General features: G+C 32.9%; 1 protein-coding gene across 3 annotated transcripts in view; it reads left to right on the top strand.

The window, feature by feature from the left end:
• LOC143234879 (3-phosphoinositide-dependent protein kinase 1-like) overlaps positions 1–20,081 on the top strand; it is a 62,749-nt gene that overhangs the window by 15,553 nt on the left and 27,115 nt on the right. For 2 of the 3 annotated variants that reach the window (XM_076472569.1, XM_076472571.1), the window contains exons 2-3: positions 7,715–7,888; positions 18,981–19,023. In XM_076472569.1, coding sequence (XP_076328684.1) covers positions 7,715–7,888; positions 18,981–19,023 — 217 coding nt within the window. Of the gene's footprint in view, positions 1–1,640; positions 1,660–7,714; positions 7,889–18,980; positions 19,024–20,081 lie in introns of those variants that run through there. The other variant, XM_076472570.1, reaches the window with a different exon arrangement.

Genomic DNA, 20,081 nt, shown 5'->3' with positions numbered 1-20,081 from the left:
TACTCAACTTTCACCCAGAAGATGTAATTTCCCAAGATGCAGGCTTTTATTGCTCTATATCAGACAGACATTTTTCAGTGTTGTCTTGAAGGCTGTGAAACAAATTGCATCATTGTTGTCAAGGCCATTATGTAGTATGTATGAAGATAGCAATTTTTTGCAGCACAGTAGAAATACCAATTCATTTGGACCTAATTTACAAACAGTTTTAGAAATAACAAGCATTCTAGGCAAATTTTGTGATGAATATACAAAGGTACATACTTTATACATTTATTTGTTTGATCACATGATGATGGGCATGTATATTTTAAAAATGAAACATTTTCTAAAGCTGACAGATGTGTTCTTTATTCTTAAAATATCAAAATCTTCAGTGGAATGTTCATCTGTAAAATTTACATGTAAATCCTGAGATGTAGGCTAAGTACTCTGTATGAGGGGTATGATTAATTTGATTTTAGTAAAATTGAAAATGGAAGAGGAGTCTAGAATAAAACAATTATTGACTGGTTATTTTGGACAATAGATCATTTGCTGTTTTCATAATCAATCAGTTCTTGTTCAGTGGACCATGGGCCTGGCATGGCCAAGTGTGTTAAGGGGTTCGACTTGTAATCCGAGGGTCGTGGGTTCAAATCCTGGTCGCACCAAACACGTTTGCCCTTTCTGCTGTGGGGGCATTATAATGTAATGGTCATTCCCACTATTTGTTGGTAAAAGAGTAGCCCAAAAGTTGGCAGTGGGTGATGATGATTAGCTGCCTTCCCTCTAGTCTTACACTGCTAAATTAGGGACGGCTAGTGCAGATAGCCCTCGAGTAGCTTTGGACGAAACTCAAAACATACAAACAAACAATGGACCATCTGATGTGTTTACACTTGTAGTTGGAAAGATAAACTCAATCTTTTATTACTATGGTTATTATCGAACAGCATCATTAGAGATTGAGAATCTTGGATATGCTTTGAAAATCTGTATATTTGATCAAGATTATAAAGCTTGCCTTCAGCTTTATGATGATTTCTTTAAGAATGTTCCAGGTACATGTATTTAGATTATTTCTTTGAAATGACTGACAAACTTTCTTCATGTTAGTGATGTTAACTGTTTCAACATCAAGGAACTTGTTAATAACTAAGATCTTGGGTATTTGTTGACCACGTATTTTCCTAAGTTTGCATGTGTATGTGGGTTGCATAAATGTTCTTTGTGTGATAATTATAAAGTACATGTTAATTCTCTAGGTAACTCCATCCACCACAAAAAAACAAAACAAAAAATAGCATTTGTGTGCTTCTGGTTTTTTTTTTTGGTTTTTTTTTCATTTTTAAATCATGATTTAATTCTTTCAAATTCCATGTTTAGTAGTGGGGAAGGGTTTTAAATTGATACCATCTTAAAAATTGTATAGCTGGATATAATGTGTGTACCGAAAGGAAGTTGACCAGTATGTACTTACCCTTTCTGTTGCATCTGTAGCACATGTGGCCAGTGGATAGCACAGTTGTGGCTCGTTCGAATATGGGAATCAACTTTTACATCATTTACTTTTTTATCACAAATTTGGTAATCAGCAATTGCACCGACTCATATCATCCTTAATGTCACGAGCTTCATCACTGCTACAGACTCTGCCCATTTTGTAACATCAAAATGGTTTGTATGTTTGTTATTGACAGTGCATTTTGCATGAGCTTGCAAACATATTTTTTATTGTGCAACTTTCAAGTGTTTAAATATATTTTGTTTTTAATCCCGTAACATGGATAATTCGAAAACAAAAGAATCCAAATGATGATCAATACTAAGAAAATAAAGACAGTTTAATTGATTCTGGCATTACTGCCAAAAAAGAGAGTAGCATGTGACTGGAAAAACATGAAACAACAATTTAATGAAAGTTGGGAGTTGAAATTTGCAGTGATTGAAGCAAATAATTAGCCAGTGTGTCTTTTGTGTAACATTGTTTTTAGGAATAATAAAGTGTACAACCTTAAGCAACACTTTAACAATTTTCACATTTGAATTTGATGTAAAATTTCCAGTTGATAGCAAAAAATCATATAAATGAACCTGGCCATTTGAAAGCACTACTTTATGAACAAAAGAGAGGCCTAAAATTATTTTTATCATTGATTGAACTAGTTACGTTACCTAGCTATAAAGTAGCTTGAATTCTAGCTCAAAAAACAAAATCATTTCCTGATGCTGAACTAGTAAAAGAAATATTAATTGTGGTCATTGAAACTTTGTTGGAGAATTATGATTAAAAAATTAACAGATATTCTTCAAAAGGTAAATAACTTGCAATTAAGTTGAAGAACAATTGTCTGCAGGATGCTAGAGTTAGCGAAAGACATAGAAAATCAGTCGCTTGAATAACTAAAAGACTGTTTGTATTTTTCTTTAGCACTAGATTAGTCAACAGATGTTAGTGACACTGCACAGTTGATATTTTGGGTTTGATATGTAATTTCATATCTTCAAGTGAGAGAAGAAATGTTTGGCCTTTGTGGATTACAAGATTGAACATGTGTATCTTTAAACAATTTATTGAAATGTTAAAAAATTCAATCTGGATTTTAAAAAACTGGTTTCTGTCACAACAGATGGTGCTCCTGCCATGACTGGGGTGAAATTAGGATTTGTTTCTCTTTTGAAGCAGCATTTAATTGAAAATAATGTGAAGTCTATGCTGCCATCTTTCTGTTGCATTTTGCATCAGGAAAATTTATGTGCTCAGATGTCTAAAAGTGATGAATTGAAAAATTAACGGACATTGTTGTACAAATTGTGGATTATATTAGAAGTGGAAACTTGTCCATCCATCGACAGTTTGTTGAGTCTTTGAAGAAAAGCAGTGCTTGTACTCTTGGTAATCTTACTGGTTTTGCAAATGTAGATGGTTAAGTAGAGGAAAAGTCTTGGAACGATATACTTCCTTATTTCCTCAAATAAAAAAGTATCTTATTGAAAAAAGTAAGATTGAAAATTGAAACTTTGTCATGGCAGTGGGATTTGCACTTTCTGTGTGACATGATGGCTCACTCGAATAATTTGAATACAAAGCCTTAGGGAAGAGATAAAATATTAAGTGAGCAATCACAGTCTAAAAATTTATTTCAATTAAAGCTAAACCTCCTTGCAGAACAATTACAAAAGAATGATTTGACACATTTTGCGAAGTTGAATAGTTTTCTAGAAAATAATGTCTGTGATTTCTCATACTGCATTGTTTATCTGTTTGGGTTGTATAGATACGTCTCTCCTCCAATAGCCCTGGTTCAGCCGATGGAATCATTCAAGGGAACCTTGGACTTCAGTGGTTCACTTGTCCCTTCCTTTACTAGAAAATCTGTATTAGTGGCAAGGACCAAACCAGTATCACCTTCAGTGTTTTATTAACTCCACCCAAACTAGATCTTTATATTTTGAAGACATCTCTGAACAACCCTAGAAAAAGCTTAAGAAGTATTCTTTTTTACAAAGAAGCAACAGCATTTTAACAATAACTTTATGTAAAGTTGGAAGTAGTAATTCTGATTTCTAGTAGCTAACAATATTTGGCAAATCCTGTTATTTATTCAGTTAGACTTTGTAAACTTTTTTTTGTGTAAAAATATTTATGTTCAAAAATCTTTCTGTATGGGCTAAATTATGTGGCACACATGTTTATATGATGTTTCTACTTTGTAGATGTTTGGCTCCACAGTCCTTTTGTGCATCTCAAACTTGCACAGTTTTACTTTTTGAATAATTATATTTATTTGTAAAGTAAAAATATAATTTGTTTAATATGTTCAGGTAACAATTAACACAAAAGACAAGAACTTTAGCAATTTTTATAATGAAGAACAACTTTGATTTGTAAGTTGAGTATAAAATTAATTAAGAATATACATTATATATAAATTTTTTACACGTGTATTAAATGTCTCTTGCATTTGGTTCACAGTAAACTGCATATTACGCTTACAAATACGTATGAACATAAAACTACATGTACTCTACATTAGTCCAAAGAAAGTTATTATACGTACGCTCTGTCTTGCCTACTTTAGTTATTTTACTTCACAACATTGTATGGACTTTAATCACACGAGTTCATGTTTTGAATATTAGAAACAGCAGTTGAATATTGCACTATATATCAAATACAACAACCTAACTCATAACTGAAAATTTTCAATGATGTAGTAGTTCTGAATAATGATACATTAAATAACAGTTTCAGTTTTTCAGCATAGACCTATGAAACTGTAATATAAAGGGTGATTATAAAGAATATTGTACAGTTCAGTGTGTTGTATTATGTGAATGTAAATATGTGTAGGAAATGTAGATTGATAAATTTCTTACACACTTCTGTGTTGCAGTTGCATGTGTTACCATACAGAAAGGCTTAAGTGTTTCATCAGTTCATAAAATATTGGCAGACCACTGATCATTGAGTTCTAATCTTACTAAGAGTTGCAACATAGATTTATCCCAACATGTTGATTTTATCTCTTTTGGTTCTTGAGCATGATAAAGCTTGTAAGAAAACATTTGCAAAGTTGACCAGAGAGCTGTACAAAGTAAAAATCTTGACACCAAAGTGAAGTAAAGTGTACTGCTGCATTCTTGTGCACTTCTACTGCTACAACATGGATAACCTCAGCAACAGTTTTCATAAATACTGTGGTCTCATATATACATGGCTCGTCAGAAGTGCACCCTGTTGTCTCAATTTGTTTTATATACTCACAGAAACAAGGCCCTCTGTGAATGTTATGGTATTCTGTTAGAGGTATCTCAGCCTTGCATCTTTTGGTTTTGTCATCTTCATATTGATTGGATAAGCTGCACTGAGATCAACGAGTTCACTTATACCCATAAAAAGTACACAGCTGTGTTGCCCTTTATGGGAACGTAAACAAAAGTGGCACTTGCATCCACAGGATACTGTTAAGACTCATGCAATTCCTCCTTTTGAGAGATACAGCATGTTGAACTGTAAAACTTTCTTTTTAATCTCCTTCTTGAAAAAAACAAAGTCAAATATATGTAATTAATATTCAAAACAGTAAAGTTTAAAACTCTAGCTCATACAAAACAATAACTGAAACAAATTAAGTATAGTTATGAGTTATATTATGTTTTATGATAATTGAAGTACGGTTTATGCAACTATTATTGTTAAATATTATGTGTAATATTTAGTTCACAGTTTTGTTTCAAACTGTAGTGATTAATCTATGCATGTAACTGACTTGGTTCACACTTAAAGGAAACCACAAATTGCCATCCTTTGCAAAAACTAATCTGAGTGAGGTGTAAGCTTTGAAGTGTTGTGTGTGTGTAATTAAAACATTTAGTTCATATTTTTCTAATGTCTCATTTAATTATAATTTCATTAAAATTTGTAATCTGCCTTTTAAACTAGAAATTTATTTATTGAGAATAAAATTTCTTAAGTTTGTCATGTTTTTAGACTTGATTGTTAACTTGCTTACTACTGTTTCAAATTCATTATAAGCAAGTCAAATACCATTTCTGTGTAAAACGTAAAATATAATACATCAAAGTTGTGATTTTATCAGTCACCAAAAGAAAAACATTGAAAGCTAGCTGAAAAATATTTTAATTATATTGCAGTTAAGTAGGAAAAAGCATTTGATTTAAAATCATATATAATCACTAGCAGAATATTGGAGTATTAACTTCAGATTCTTTAATTAGCTTTGTTTAATGCAACATGAAAAATGATAATAGAAATACATAATAGGAATTTAGTCCACTTGACTCAAGTGCTCTAGGGAATCATCTCATTCCTTTTTACGTTTAATGACTGACTGTTACAAAAGGCAGTAGATTGATTTGTCAACTTCTGTATGCTTGTCATTCATGTAATTGTTCAAAAATGAAGTGAAATACCTGAAAATGAAAAAATGACCTTTTTCTCCCAGTTATTTTTTTTAAACCCATATTTTTCATAATCCTGCAAAATATATACATTTGTATAGTGTATATGTTGTTCTAATTATAAAAAACTTGCAATGAACACAGGTAATGACTGAAACAAAATTTAAATATAAATATGAGCATCATCTAGAAAATATTTCACACTCATGCAATATCTTACATGGACAAGTGGTTTTGGTTCTGTTTCTACAATTATCTTGTAAAACAGACAAATTTTACAGGGTTAAGAACAGATTTCTTTTTTAATGTACTCATCTCCTAAATGATTGTTATATCTATTAAACATAAAAACAAATAATTTAATTTTTTCTAATTTTACCATTTTTCCTTGTCTATACCTGAAGGTCTTAATTGCAAAATTGAAGTAAAGTTTTTATGTCCCACCTTGCTTTTTGACATTACACATTAAACATAAGATGCACATTCTTTATGATACTGATAATGGTGGTAACTTATCTTTGCTTATAGAGGGTTTACTCTATTCTTAGTTAAAAATTGAGAGTGGACATTGATATATTCCTTCTCACTGACTATCAGCTTAACATTATCTGTACTCCCAGTTTGCCACTGAAGAAGAAAGATCCATCTTTTTGAAAGCACTCAGGTTATAGAGTTTCTATTTCATTTTTATCAAGACTTCTTGGACTTGCATGTTTTTAGAACATGATGAGCTTGACATTATCTGTACTTATACCATGCATTGTCTCAAAATGGGTGTGGTGTGGCAGTTTCTTCTGTTTTCATAACATGTTTTGTTTCTGTGTTTTTAACTACTGTTAAATGGTCAAACTTTTGTCTTTCCAAGGAATTTTGAAATACCAGTAACTTTATTTGCACTGGCACAATCAGATTGAGACTTTCAAGTTGGTCTATGTATTAGTTATACCACTAAGTGTAATAGACCTTGTAATTGGATTTTTTCAAGTAAATTTATAATCCATTTGTATTATTTCATTGGTTTGGGGTAAACTATGTATGGCATTTTTCTACATTTCTTACACTTTTACTTTTTTGATATGATTTCTTGATGGTCTTTGGCTTTATTAGATTCCTAAGTTGCCTAGTGAGTGAATTGTAGAACTTAAGTGAGAGGTGGTGAGGAAAATACCATTTTAACATATATACCTATGTAATACTTCATAGAAACCACGTATATTATTCCTATCATATACCTTTGTAAATTCCTCTTGACTTACTTAAAGCTAGGATATTCTTTATACATATGTGAAGCTTCATTTATCCCACTCAAGAAAGGGTTTTGTTTCACACACTCTTCCACTTTAGTGTAAGGACTATCTACTGTTCATTCATACAACAGTAACATACTTGAAATATATATGTTTTGGAATTAAATTGATTCATACTAATACTTCCTGATATTTGATTGTTGTGTTTGTATCCATGAAAATGATTCTCTAACCAGCACTAGCTTTAATGTGCAGTATCTTAAATGTTCTGATAAATATGTGAAGATATGAATACACTGTTGAAAAAAGAATCTGATGACAGGTGTGAGAAAGAATTAGTAAGATATATGATATGACTAGTGACACATTAAAAGTCATTGAAAAAGTGCTAAAATTACCAGATTCACAAAGCTTGCATTACTACTTATATACATTAACAATGTATATGAATTCCATATTTTTTTTTACTAAGAAACAAGATACTTTTATCATTAAAACTATCTAATAATTTGCTGTACTATGAAAATGCTCTAATTAACTACAAAACTTTATTTATCTAGCAAACAATAAGCCAACATCCAGAATCTGTGAAAAGTGCATCAGTGACAATGCCAACACCTGTTTTGTCTAGCCATTCAGGTCCATCACCTGCAAGAATGCAGCAGCAACAAGCCAAGAAATCCCCAAAAGATTTCATATTTGGAAAACTAATTGGAGAAGGGTCATTCTCAATGGTAAATTCAAATGTCTTATAATTTACAAATATAGTTAATTTGTACCAGATCATGAAGAGTTCAAAGCTGTGCTATTTATTGTTAAAATTCTTTATCAGTTTCAACATTAAACTCATATTAAAGAATTTTGCGCATTTCATATATTTAAAAATTCACTCAATATTTTCTGGAAGCTATTGTTAATTTGGTAGACAACTAAATATATGTGTGTATGTATGTAAAGATGTATTGGAGAATTATAAAGATATTTTTCCAATAATATGTGAAGTACAAGCACATAACTAACCTGAAAACATTTGTATGTTCACTCACTTAGGCTTACCAGTTGTGTATCCAAGAGTGTGTGAATTTTCAGGCCTTCCAGTGAACCTTTAAAACCTGTTTACTGAAGCTTAACCTATAATAACCTATTTTTGTATGCTTTTTCTGCATAAAGCTTACAGAAATAGAATTTTTGATATTTATATAAAATATAAAGTTCAGTTTATAGTTGGAGCTATCATGCATGTGACCTAAAGCAAACACATTGCAGCCAGCAACATATGAAGTGTGGAAGCAAGACATTAGAATACATTACAGTCCATTTTTATGTTTTCACTGAAGTTATCCCAGAGGTTGATATGTGTGTTCCTTGTATTTTACAAGTTAAGTGAAAGTAATTATAGAAGAATCTGTCTGTGGCTCCTTCAGAAACCATAGAGGAGAACTTGAAGATTGAGTTTTGGAACCAAAGTTGTCAGTTACATGATGAGAAGGTTGTTATTCACCATTAAATAGAATGTAGGAAAGAACTACATTTGAAATATACATTAATATTTATTTCCATAGGATGTAATTATAATATAGCCAATTTTAGTCTGTAATTTATCAAATCTAGCCATTGTATTACTATCTGGCATCACCAGTCACTTTTGGGAAGGCTCATTTTGTTTATTTTGAATTTTAAAACTGCTTTTAAAAGAAATTTGTTGTTTCATTAACAAAATGCTGTGAATAAATGGCTTATATTTAATATGTTAATACAGGACTTCTTTTACCTCCTAAGAGGAAAAAAAATTTTTGAGTCCCCAAGTGTGCCAATATGTTTGAAATAATTCTGGGTTATCTGTTCGTGTTCCTTTCCAGGTTATGAATTGAGATATCACAGTAGCGTCCCCCACTGTAACAGTTGTAAGTTTATGGATTTACAAAGCTAAAATTAGGGGTGCAATTCCCCTTGGTGAACACATGCAAACACATCACGTTGGTTCTTTATGCATTATCATGTCCATCTTTTGAACCTTAGGAGTCATGCTTACTATATCATCTTTCACTGAAAACATGTTTTCTTCTGTTATTGGATAGCAGGCATTGATATTCAGATGTGTTTGAACTTCTTTTTCACTGAACATTGTACTGTTCCAACTATATTCTGTGGTATCCAGACAAGGCTGTTTCTGAATAAAGCCAAAGTAGTGAGGGAAAGAGATAAGGCTTTCTTTCCTATTCATGTACTCTCCATTTTCCATCTACACAACTGTGTGTATCCCATATGTCTCAGATGTCCTGTTTGGGCTTTCTGATGTTATGTGGGTGCATTGAAGCATTTTAGGGTTCTCGTCACAGGTCCCTGTCACTTTGACAAGTTGGATTCATCATTTGGTTAAGATAACTTACTCTGGTTCATCATTGGAGGAGCAGAGACTTTTTGGATCTCATCTCATCAAGTTTGACATATCCTGATGGTTCTGATAGCTTAGTTGCATTGTCCACAGGAGGAAGTTACACAGACTGGTATGTATTACACCTAACATCTTTATATTGCACTTCTTACATGACTTAGTAGTCTGCTCCATGGATGGGTTTCAGATCCCTGGAGCTATTCCACATACCTCGCTCAGTTGTGACAGAAATGAGTAACTTCATTTCTTTTCTGCTCTATAGGAACCTTCTTTTCATTATTCTCATTTGGATCCCATTCAATGGTGAGTGTTGTCTGGTCAGGTATGATTTCACAAATCTGTGCTAATTCCAATTAGTTTAATAACTAACTTCCTTGTAGCAATGAGTTCTGTTGAGATGGGGTGTTCCATAAAACCGCTTTGACAATTTACAGGTGGTGAACAATTGTTCTATATCAAATATTGTATACAAAACTGGGCTGCCATTCATTGGATTATCATGAGTAAAAAATAAAGTGACTTTGCTTGACATGCTAACCCCTGGATTAAACAAATTAATCTTGTTTTACTTTTCAACATAGGGAGTGTGGCTCACCTATTACATCTCCCTAGCATTGTTCTTCAAGCCTCTCCCATGTGAGTCTTGCTCCTTTCTTTTAGTGATGCTAGAGAGTCCTAACCATTTTCAGTTTCCAGTTGCTGTCGTGGTAGACAGAAGTGTATTCCTCCTGAGTGACATTTTTATTCCACTCAAGAGGAAGAATGCAAAGTAGGATATCCTTCACCCTTAATGCTGGATAGTTTTTCCCAGTAATTCAAATTCAGAGATGGCAGTTTGCTGTTTGGTTGTGTAAGCATGGCCTTTTTATTTCATCATTCCGTTGCTTCCTATGATCATGGAACATAGTCCTCAACTCTTCAAAATTCTGTACGTGTAGTATCACATTTATGAATCATTGCTGGAACTTTCTTTGTTCCACATATTCCTTGTAATTCCATAAGGGGTCCCTTGCCTTCCGTGTTGATGAGTTAGGATTTTGTTTCATAATTCTGTGTTGCATAATCTCTGTTTATTCAGGTTAAGTGAGATCTGAATTGGGAGGAAGACTTGTCTAGATGGGTGTTGCTAGCTTTCTTTTCATAATTCCATTAGCTCACATGCAACAATATGTAAATTTATAGCTGAGTACCTAGGGGCATAATTCTGAGTTTGATTTGTTGTATTTTGTGTTCTTCAGGTTGAAGTGACCACTTTTTCCACATTGCTGTTATTTTACTGTTCTTTATAATTCTCAGCTTAACATGCATCTTTCTGTAACTTTCAGTTTTGGTTTCTTTCATATGGTATTCCTATTATAGAGTTATGTTGTATTGCTGTTTCCATGCCATAGCCACTACATCTTGGATTTAGCTTTGCATCCACAGCCTTATAATTCCAACAACAAGATGTGGAACCACATCTGTATGGATGGGGCCTGGACAGATCTTGTTATAATGTACAGTGTTGACTCTATAACTGGTTGGCCTTTACCACACACTTTGAGATTTCACTTCCTCTGGGTGAAGAGCACATGTTTTTCTGCACAGACACTTTTTGTGTGAATCTTGCCCTCACTGGCCTTCCTCCATCTTGACATTGTGTGAATATAGCTAAAGTGTGACAGGAAGTAAGTATGTTTCAGAAGTTTACATTTTCCTATATTACATATGAATTTCTGATAATCTTGTGTGTTAAAAAAATACAAAAAGAAAACTCAAATCAATAAAGATTAAACTATCATTTCTGACGTTAGTTGCTATGCTTAGAAAACTAAAAAAAAAATGTTTTTTTTTCTTTATTTAAACATATAAAAATAAATTATTTATAACCATCATTTAATGTATTTTCTTATCAGTAACAATAGTAATGTGTTTTTGTTAATTGTAGAAGTTATTAGTAATATTAATAATTATATTACTATAAGGAATTTGTTCAAAATTGAGTGGTAGCATGACATATTTTGACAATTGTAAGGTTATGGTGAAATACAAATCATGCCATCTGCCAAAACATTTAGCACATGACTAATATTTGGAATATTAAAATGTTAACACCCTCTAGACATGATAATATCATTTATGTTTCTGCTGGCAATCTCCATTCACACATTTTGTGAAAAAAGCAACATGCTTTGACCAAAATGTTTCACATAAATTTTTCAAAGATAATCATAACATTGCAAATTGCTAATATCAAGAAGAACACAAAGTTTTTTTGCTTATTTTTAAAATAGGTGGTGACTTCCTTCCCATGAATCACATTAAGATCAAATAAAATGATAATCAAATGAAATATTTTACTGTCATTAATAATGGTAATGCTTTTATTTAAAACATATCACGTATGATATATAAGTGATTAAGTAGCTAGTTGGTAAATGTATTATTGTAAGTTTGATTATAATTAACATGAAATGATGGTCAATAAATAAGAATTTGAGTCATCAGAATATTTTCTTCTTGCATATAGCATTTACTAAATCTAGCATAATCTGGCATCTTTTCATCAGAAAGAATTTATCACAAAAACTTTATGAAAAATTTATAAATAAACAATAAAATATTTCCATATCTGGTTTGTTGTTTGTTCCTAGTTATAAGAACTTCGATAAATACTTTAAGTATTTTGACTAGAACATTTTCCACTAAATTATAAATTACTGATCAGGCCATTTTATTTACTTTATTGTGACTTAAATGGGTTAACATCTTACTCATATTTAGGCTTTATAACTGTTTCCAAAGCTGTATTTTATTTTATAAGTAAGTAATCAAACTGCTTAATATAATATAAAAGGTGACAACTAAGACCTGTGAAAAAAGTAAATGTATAAAAATCAAGAAATGTATATATTATGTTCTATAGGAGTGATAGTTTTCTAGCAAAACTAAAGTTATTCTTTCAGATTGGCAGAAATGTTTTTATACAAATCAAAAGCTGTGCTGTTAATTTCATCTTGAAGATATTCAAAACATTTTTATTATTTCTCAATGTGAATTATACAAATTAAATGTTAGTAAAATGACAGAATATCAATTCTAAAGTATTTTTAAGTTAAAAGTTTTGAAACTAATAAATAAAATCCATTTTGTAAAAGTAATGGCAAAATACATATATAAAGCAAGAAAAAACCTTGTTCTCAGGAAAAATGATTTAGGATAAGTTACTTTTTATCTCAAACTGTTGTACATGAATATTTTTCATATTGACACAGAGTATGAAACCTGTAAAACCTGAAGATATGATAAATAACATTATTTGCATTTCTCCCTTCTAATTACCATAATATCACTGTAGTGCATTTTTGTTGATAAAAATAAATAAATTGTCATGACATTTTCAAACAACTTGTTTTTTTTTAAATAAAGTTTATCATGTATTTTAAAATATGAATAATTTCTACTATAGACTTAAGGAGATGCCAATCAATTGAATACATCTTTTTTTGTTGGATAGAAAATTATTTAGTAAAGCATGTTCAAGATTGCATGAGATTTGAACAACACTGCAATATTTTGGAGAATAAACAAATATCACAGCTTGCTTAGATGGAGTAATTATTTTAAACATTTCCTAACACAAAAAAATTACTGGAAAGATTTTAATGCTTTTACACCAGATTCTTTCTGGCAGACGAGAAGTCAGTTGTTTAAGAGTGCCAAGGCTTCCTCACAAAATACAGTTTTTCTGTTATACTCTTTCTACCTGCTTATTGTGTATACTTCATTTTCCTTTTATATAATTTTCAAGTTAAGTTTGTTTTATTTGACTTTGATTCATATAGTTTAGTTTTTCTTATTTTGCAATGCAGTAACCACAGTTATTTCATTCAGTTCATCTTATTTAAATAAATTATTTTATTTCTTATTTTGACTTCATCATCCTGTCTTATCTTTCTCATTTTCACCTGTAATAAATCATTGTATCTACTTCCCACTTACAGGTATTAAGTCTCAAGTGCTTGTATGATAAGTTGAATTTCAAGATTACCTTGTATGTAAAATTTAAAAATTGACATAAAATTTCCATGTCCTGACAAGTCTATATAATATAGTAAATATTGTGTTAATTAGATTGATTCTTCATGTTGTACTAAGATAAAGCACCTTTTTAAATTTTTATTTATTAAACATGTACATGTAAAAATTTTTATCATGAAACAAGGGTACAAAAATGTAATAGGAAAGTCAAAATATAAATATTGTTTATCAGTTTACTTTGCTTCTTACTGAATTAACCTTGATGGAACATTACATTGTATTGAAAAATTCACATTTCTTGATCCCAGTTTAAGCCCTTTGGTGTGGATTCCTGTTAGTGGTGAAGGAATCTCCCAGGGAAAATTCAGTTCTTTCAGTTTACCTCCTCTGGGATCTAAACATCCACCCACGTTTGCTGTGCATGGCAACCCTTGAAGGGGAGGAGAGGATCCTGGTGGTTGATGGGTCCAACCCAAACACACCACTTTGGCCTTGAATTCCTGTAGATGAGCAGCCTTGAGGTGGCCCCCCTTGGGTCAATCGTCTGGTCCACTTGGGCTAGGGTCAACCAAGTACCAGTGTTGGATGTTCTCCACAAGTGTTGTGGACATTATATCTGATGCTGGTGTTTGGGAATAGTGCTCATGAAACCTTGGAATTGCTGCAGTGTCCTTGTTTGACATTGTAGTGCATCCTCTCGTAGGGCTCTATGGTGGGTGGGGTCAATGGGCACTGAAATTTCCCTCTATTATGGATACTCCAAATAAAAATATTAATAAAGTAGTGAAAATCAGTCTATAGGTAAACAACCAAATCTTGAAGATTCTGAGCAGCAATTCTCACCATTTGTATCACCTGTTGTACCTCATTTTCTTATATTGCATTCACTTTTAGACAAACCTTTAGGGCATATGTCTCCATTTTTCATCCAGAAGGGACTAGAGGGACTTGCAGGTTCTCCAAAGTCAGTAAAAAAGCTTTGATCTGGTGACATATTGGTGGAAACATCCACATCTCAACACAGTGAACTCCTCTTGCATTCAAAGGTAATTGGAGATATGCCTATAGAGGTTACACCTCATGCTACTTTGAATTCATGACAAGGAGTTATTGTTGAGAGGGATCTGAAGAACATCCCGGAGTTCGAGATTCTTGCTTGGTGGATAAAACATCAGAGCCAGAAGGAATCTTGGATTAAGTTTACAACTAGCATATCTTCTACCACCAGTTCCAAAGTCATATGGGACAAGATTCAAAAGATCAGTGGGCAATGTAATTCTGTCCCCCTTTCGTTCTTGCTCTCTGATGGCCAGGATGTAGCTGATACCCATATCATTGCCGATACTCTAGGTGAAAGCTTTTGCTGGGTATCTAGCACTTCTGCTTCTTCTACCACCTTCTTAGCCATCAAGACTCAGGCAGAGCAATCACCTCTTTCCTTTCAAGCTGATTGTTTCTATGACTATAATCGTCCCTTTACACTGGTGGAACTCAAACTGGCCCTTCATCGGTCTGGCTGTCCATCTGTTGGACCTGATGATATACACTATGAGATGCCATAGCATCTATCTCCTGCTTCTTTTGATATTCTTCTCATTATTTTTAACCAGATCTGGCAGGAGAATGTTTTTTTCCTGATGCCTGGCACCAGGCTATTGTCCTACCTTTATCTAAGCCTTGGAAGGATCCTAAGATTCCTTTAAACTACCATCTACTTGCATTGATGAGCTGTCTCTGTAAGGCCTTAGAGAGGGTGGTTAATGCTCATCTTGTTTGGTTCCTCAAATTTAACAACCTCCTCTCTCTCACTCAGTGTGGGTTTCAAGAACAGGGCTCCACCATGGACCATGTGATTCGACTTGAAACGTCAATCAGAGAATCCTTTCTCAAACGATAACATCTTGTATCAATATTATTTGAAATTGAGAAGGTTTATTATACAACATGGAGGTATGGTACTTTGCGAGACCTCCATGTATATGGGTTACGTGGTCATTTGCCCATTTTTATTAAAAAATTTTTAATGGACAGGAGATTCCGAGTTTGTGCGGGTTTCGCACTTTCCCATTCTTTTCTACAGGAACTTGGAGTCCCTTAGGGCTGTGTTCTGAGTGTCACACTTTTTAGTATAAAAATTAATTCCTTCACTGAATAACACCCTCTCACAGTTGCAAACAGGCTCTATATTGCTATGTTGACAGCTTTCGCATCTTGTATCAGTCATTGAACATGAGGTATATTGAGCGGCAGTTACAGACTGCCCTCAGTTGTTTACTGAAGTGGGCCACAGCAAATGGCTTTACCTTCTCTCTCTCTCTAAAACTTTGCATGCACTTTTGCTGCCAACGTGGTATTCACCTTGATCCCGAACTCCATATCAGTGAAGTTATGCTGCCTGTAGTCCCTGAGACTAAGTTCTTGGGGCTTTTCTTTGACTGTAAGCTGACCTTCATACCATGCATCAAGCAGCTACAGTTCAAATGTACAAGAGCACTGAACATCCTTCGTGTCTTCTCTTCCACCACTTGGTTAGCAGATCAACATTCAATGCTAAAGATGTATCGTTCTCTTATTCGATTGAAACTCGACTATGGATCACTGGTGTATGGCTCTGCCACGATCTCGACCTTAAAGATGCTGGACCCCATTCACCATCAAGGACTTCAGCTCTGCACTGGGGTTTTCTGCACTTCCCCAATTCAAAGCTTATACATAATCTCATGAAAAGTCTTTGCACCTCTGTCGTTTGCAATTGTCTTTACTATATACTTCAAAACTTTGTTCCTTACTAAAGCATCCCACCTGGGATTGTGTTTTCCTTCCTCGATGGGCCATGCTTTATTTAGAACAAACAATTTGCCATTGCTCCTTTTGGCCTCCGTATCTAGGCACAGTTGGACGAATTGGGTCTGTTCTTGGATAACATTGCTGTATCCACTGGTCAGCCCATCCCACCATGGCTTCTTACAGTTCCCAAATGTGACCTATCTTTAAGTCATCTGAGAAAAGCAGACACCCCTGATTGGAAATACTGTCTGCTATTTGCTGAACATCTTTTGAATCATCCTTCCATTCCTGTTTATACAGATGGTTTGAAATCAGGTGAGTGTGTAGGCTCTGCCATGTTTTCTTGCAGTTTGGTGGTTGTGCACAGAATCCCCTCTACAGCTTCTGTGTTCACTGTTGAACTGTATGTCATTTCTCTTGCCCTGGATTACATATAAGATAAGCAGTACTGAAACTGCACTATTTATACTGCCTCGTTTAGTTCTCTACTGGCCCTGGAATTGCTTCACGTTGGTTCTCGCCGATATTTAAAACCGACTAGCCCATTTCTCTTTAACATATACTTCTATCCAGTTTTTCTGGATACCGGGCCACATTGGTATTTGCAGGAAGGAGCTTGTCGACACTGCAGCTAAGTCTATCTGTTCTGGCACTATTACCGCTGTGCCTGTCCCACACATGAACTATGGCCCTGTATTCCAGGCTCCATGCCAGCTGGCAGTCTACTTGGAGTGAGCAACACAAAAACAAACTTTTTCAAATAAAACCCTATATTGTACTTTGGCCGTCTTGCTTCTGTATGGATCGGAAAGAGGAAGTTGTTCTAACTAGACTACGCATTGGTCACAGTTTTTAACTCATAGTTTTCTTTTATCTGAAACTGATGCACCAGTGCGTACTCTGTGTAATACTCAGGTCACAATAAGCCAGATTTTATGTTCTTGTCATTGTTACAACTCTCAATGAGGGCACCATTTTAAATATGTTCTGTCCCAAGGTTTGTCCATAATGTTAGACAGTGTTATTGGTGATGGTGACACTGTCCACCTTGGTAATATTTTTTGTTTTTTAAAGGCCATTAATCTTTTTACTACCATTTAAATTTAATTTATACATTACACCTTTTAATGTGGCTCCCTTTTAAAAATCACAGTACATCTAGTTTGATTTGAAATTAGAGACTGGCTGTAACATTAAATAACTTGAAACCAGGAACCAGGACGGGAAAAGCCAACTTCAGGTGACTAACACTGCGTTTGAACTGTCCGTGTGAACTACCCGTCAGTCATCCTGGTGAGTTGTTATTATAATTTTGCTCCACATCTTTTAAAACCTTTTTATTACTTTCCTTTTTGAAAATGGCCATAATGTCAAGTAACTCAGAACCAGGATTGGAAAGGCCAACTTCAAGTGACTGTCAGTGGTTTTTATATGCACCTCTTAGTTTTCCTGGCGAGTTATGATGATTACAGCTATGCTACAGAAAGTCGTTTACAACTTGAATTACTGTAGTTTTTCTCATGACGTTGCAGACTAGATGTAAACATTGGTTTTATGCTATTTATTATTTGTTTTACCTTAATTTCCTTTTAAAAATTTTACTAAATTTACTTTTGACTTTTTACTGGATGTTTGGCACAGATAGTCTAGCTGCTTTGTGCCATAAAACACTATATCAACCAACCAACCCAGTTTAAGATAACATAAAATACTGCAAAGTATGATTGTTGAAATGTGTTTGTTGTACATACAGTATTAGAAACTAGTGTATATGCTGTTTTATCATATGAGGTTTTCTAGATGTGGTTCTGACAACCTACTGCCATATTACTTCACAGATTTTACCATTTGTTATCATTATTCATTTTACTTCTTTTACTTCCTACTGTGTTTGGAAAATACACACATCATAATGAATAAGAGACAACCAAGAAACACCATGCATATATATTTGACATAAAACCAAGCTTCTTTCTGTCTTCATCTATAGTTTACATAATTTTCAAATAAATTTTATTCTATTTAGATGTTTTAGAAACCGTTGGTGACTAGTCCTGGGTTTTGTAGGCTCATTTCACATTTCAGAAGTGTTTGTTTATTGAAATGTATTCTTGAAAATAATAAATTAACCCTTTATAACAAAATAGCTTTGCTGTTTAGAATAGTGTACATAGCTTTGCAGTTCTTTGAGTTGTTGCATTCTGTAATGTCTAAGTCTCAATGGTTTTATACTCAGTATGAATTTTTAACATAAAAAAGAGAAAGGTACATGCATGAAACAGTGGCACACACCAATGAATCAGAGTTGTAGAGGATTTTAATGTTGTTTGTTTAGGTCATGTTTTATATTTTTTTACAAAACAAGGTGTTAATAATGACTAATTTTGTATTACAGTTTACTTATGTCTTTAACATAACATAATGGATTTACAATAATACGGCAACAGCTGATATTTAGAATAATGTAGCTATTAAAGTTGTTTTATCATGTTGTTAAACATAACAAGCTAATTTATTTCATCAGATGAATTTTGTCTCATTTATTTTTCTTTTGTAAGACCCATATGGTCTTGGCTAAGTAGTGATGAAGGTTAAATAACCAGAGGAATATTTTTATATTTTAGGTGTATTTGGCAAAGGATATTCGTTCAGGCAAAGAATATGCAAGTAGGTATTTTAGTATGTGGTTTTACATTTCATAATTACTAATAGTGTGTGATTTAGACTACTATAACATGAATTAATATAGTATAATAAGGCACTTTTTTTCATTTAAGAGACTAAGTTTTCATGTTGATTAATTATAGTTGCATGCACTGAGTGTCACACTATAATTTTTTGCTCAAATAATCAACAGTATTTATCTATTGGGTTGAGGAATAATTCGTGAGCGTTTTTTCAAGTTAACAAAATATATTCATAAATGAAATGCTTTCGCAAAATATTTCATGTCATTTGGTAGATAATTTTTTGCTCTAATAGATGGTGTGTTTGATTTTCATATGTCTTTAATTTTTGCTTTCATTTTCAGCTCATTAAATGGAATATCAAGTGGACAAAATCGAGCATTTTCGACACCATCTGCTTTTCGCATTTAATTTATTGCAATTTCGTTTAAAACAATGCATACTATATACCTAGGTATTACATGAAATAAAGTATCATAATAAATGTTTTGGGTGTAATGTGTTCATGCTTTGAAGTATTGTATTGTCTTGCATGTAATGCTTGAATGAAATTATTTAAAAACACTCACAAATTATTCCTCAACCTAATATATTCACCATTGTGCCTTTATCTGATCTTTAAATACTAGATTAACTAAAATATAAATTAGATTATTCAGCATTATTGTGATCACACTGTAAGCCTTCTTTTCCATTATGTAACAACCTTTAAATCATTACATTTATTAATTCTGTATTTTTTCTTCTTTTATACAGTAATTTTCATTGTGTGTGAAGTTTGTTTTAGAAGGTTAAATTTAACCTTCTCCCTTCTTGTTACTGTGTATTTGTAATAAGTCTGAAGTTAGTATGCACATATGAATATGCTAATACAAAGAAACTATTGTTGTGAAAAATAATGTTTTAGTGCCTAATAATATGGCACTTAATTACAAACATAACATCAAAGTTAAGAAACTGCTTAACATTATGTTAGGAAAAAAGACTCAACATTATATTAAAATATATGAGATATCTGTATGCTGAGAAACCTCAATC

This window comes from Tachypleus tridentatus, chromosome 12, assembly GCF_004210375.1.
Source record: "Tachypleus tridentatus isolate NWPU-2018 chromosome 12, ASM421037v1, whole genome shotgun sequence".
NCBI lineage: Eukaryota > Metazoa > Arthropoda > Merostomata > Xiphosura > Limulidae > Tachypleus > Tachypleus tridentatus.
The sequence above is the reverse complement of the archived record's forward strand: the minus strand, read 5'-3'. Positions and strand labels throughout refer to the sequence as shown.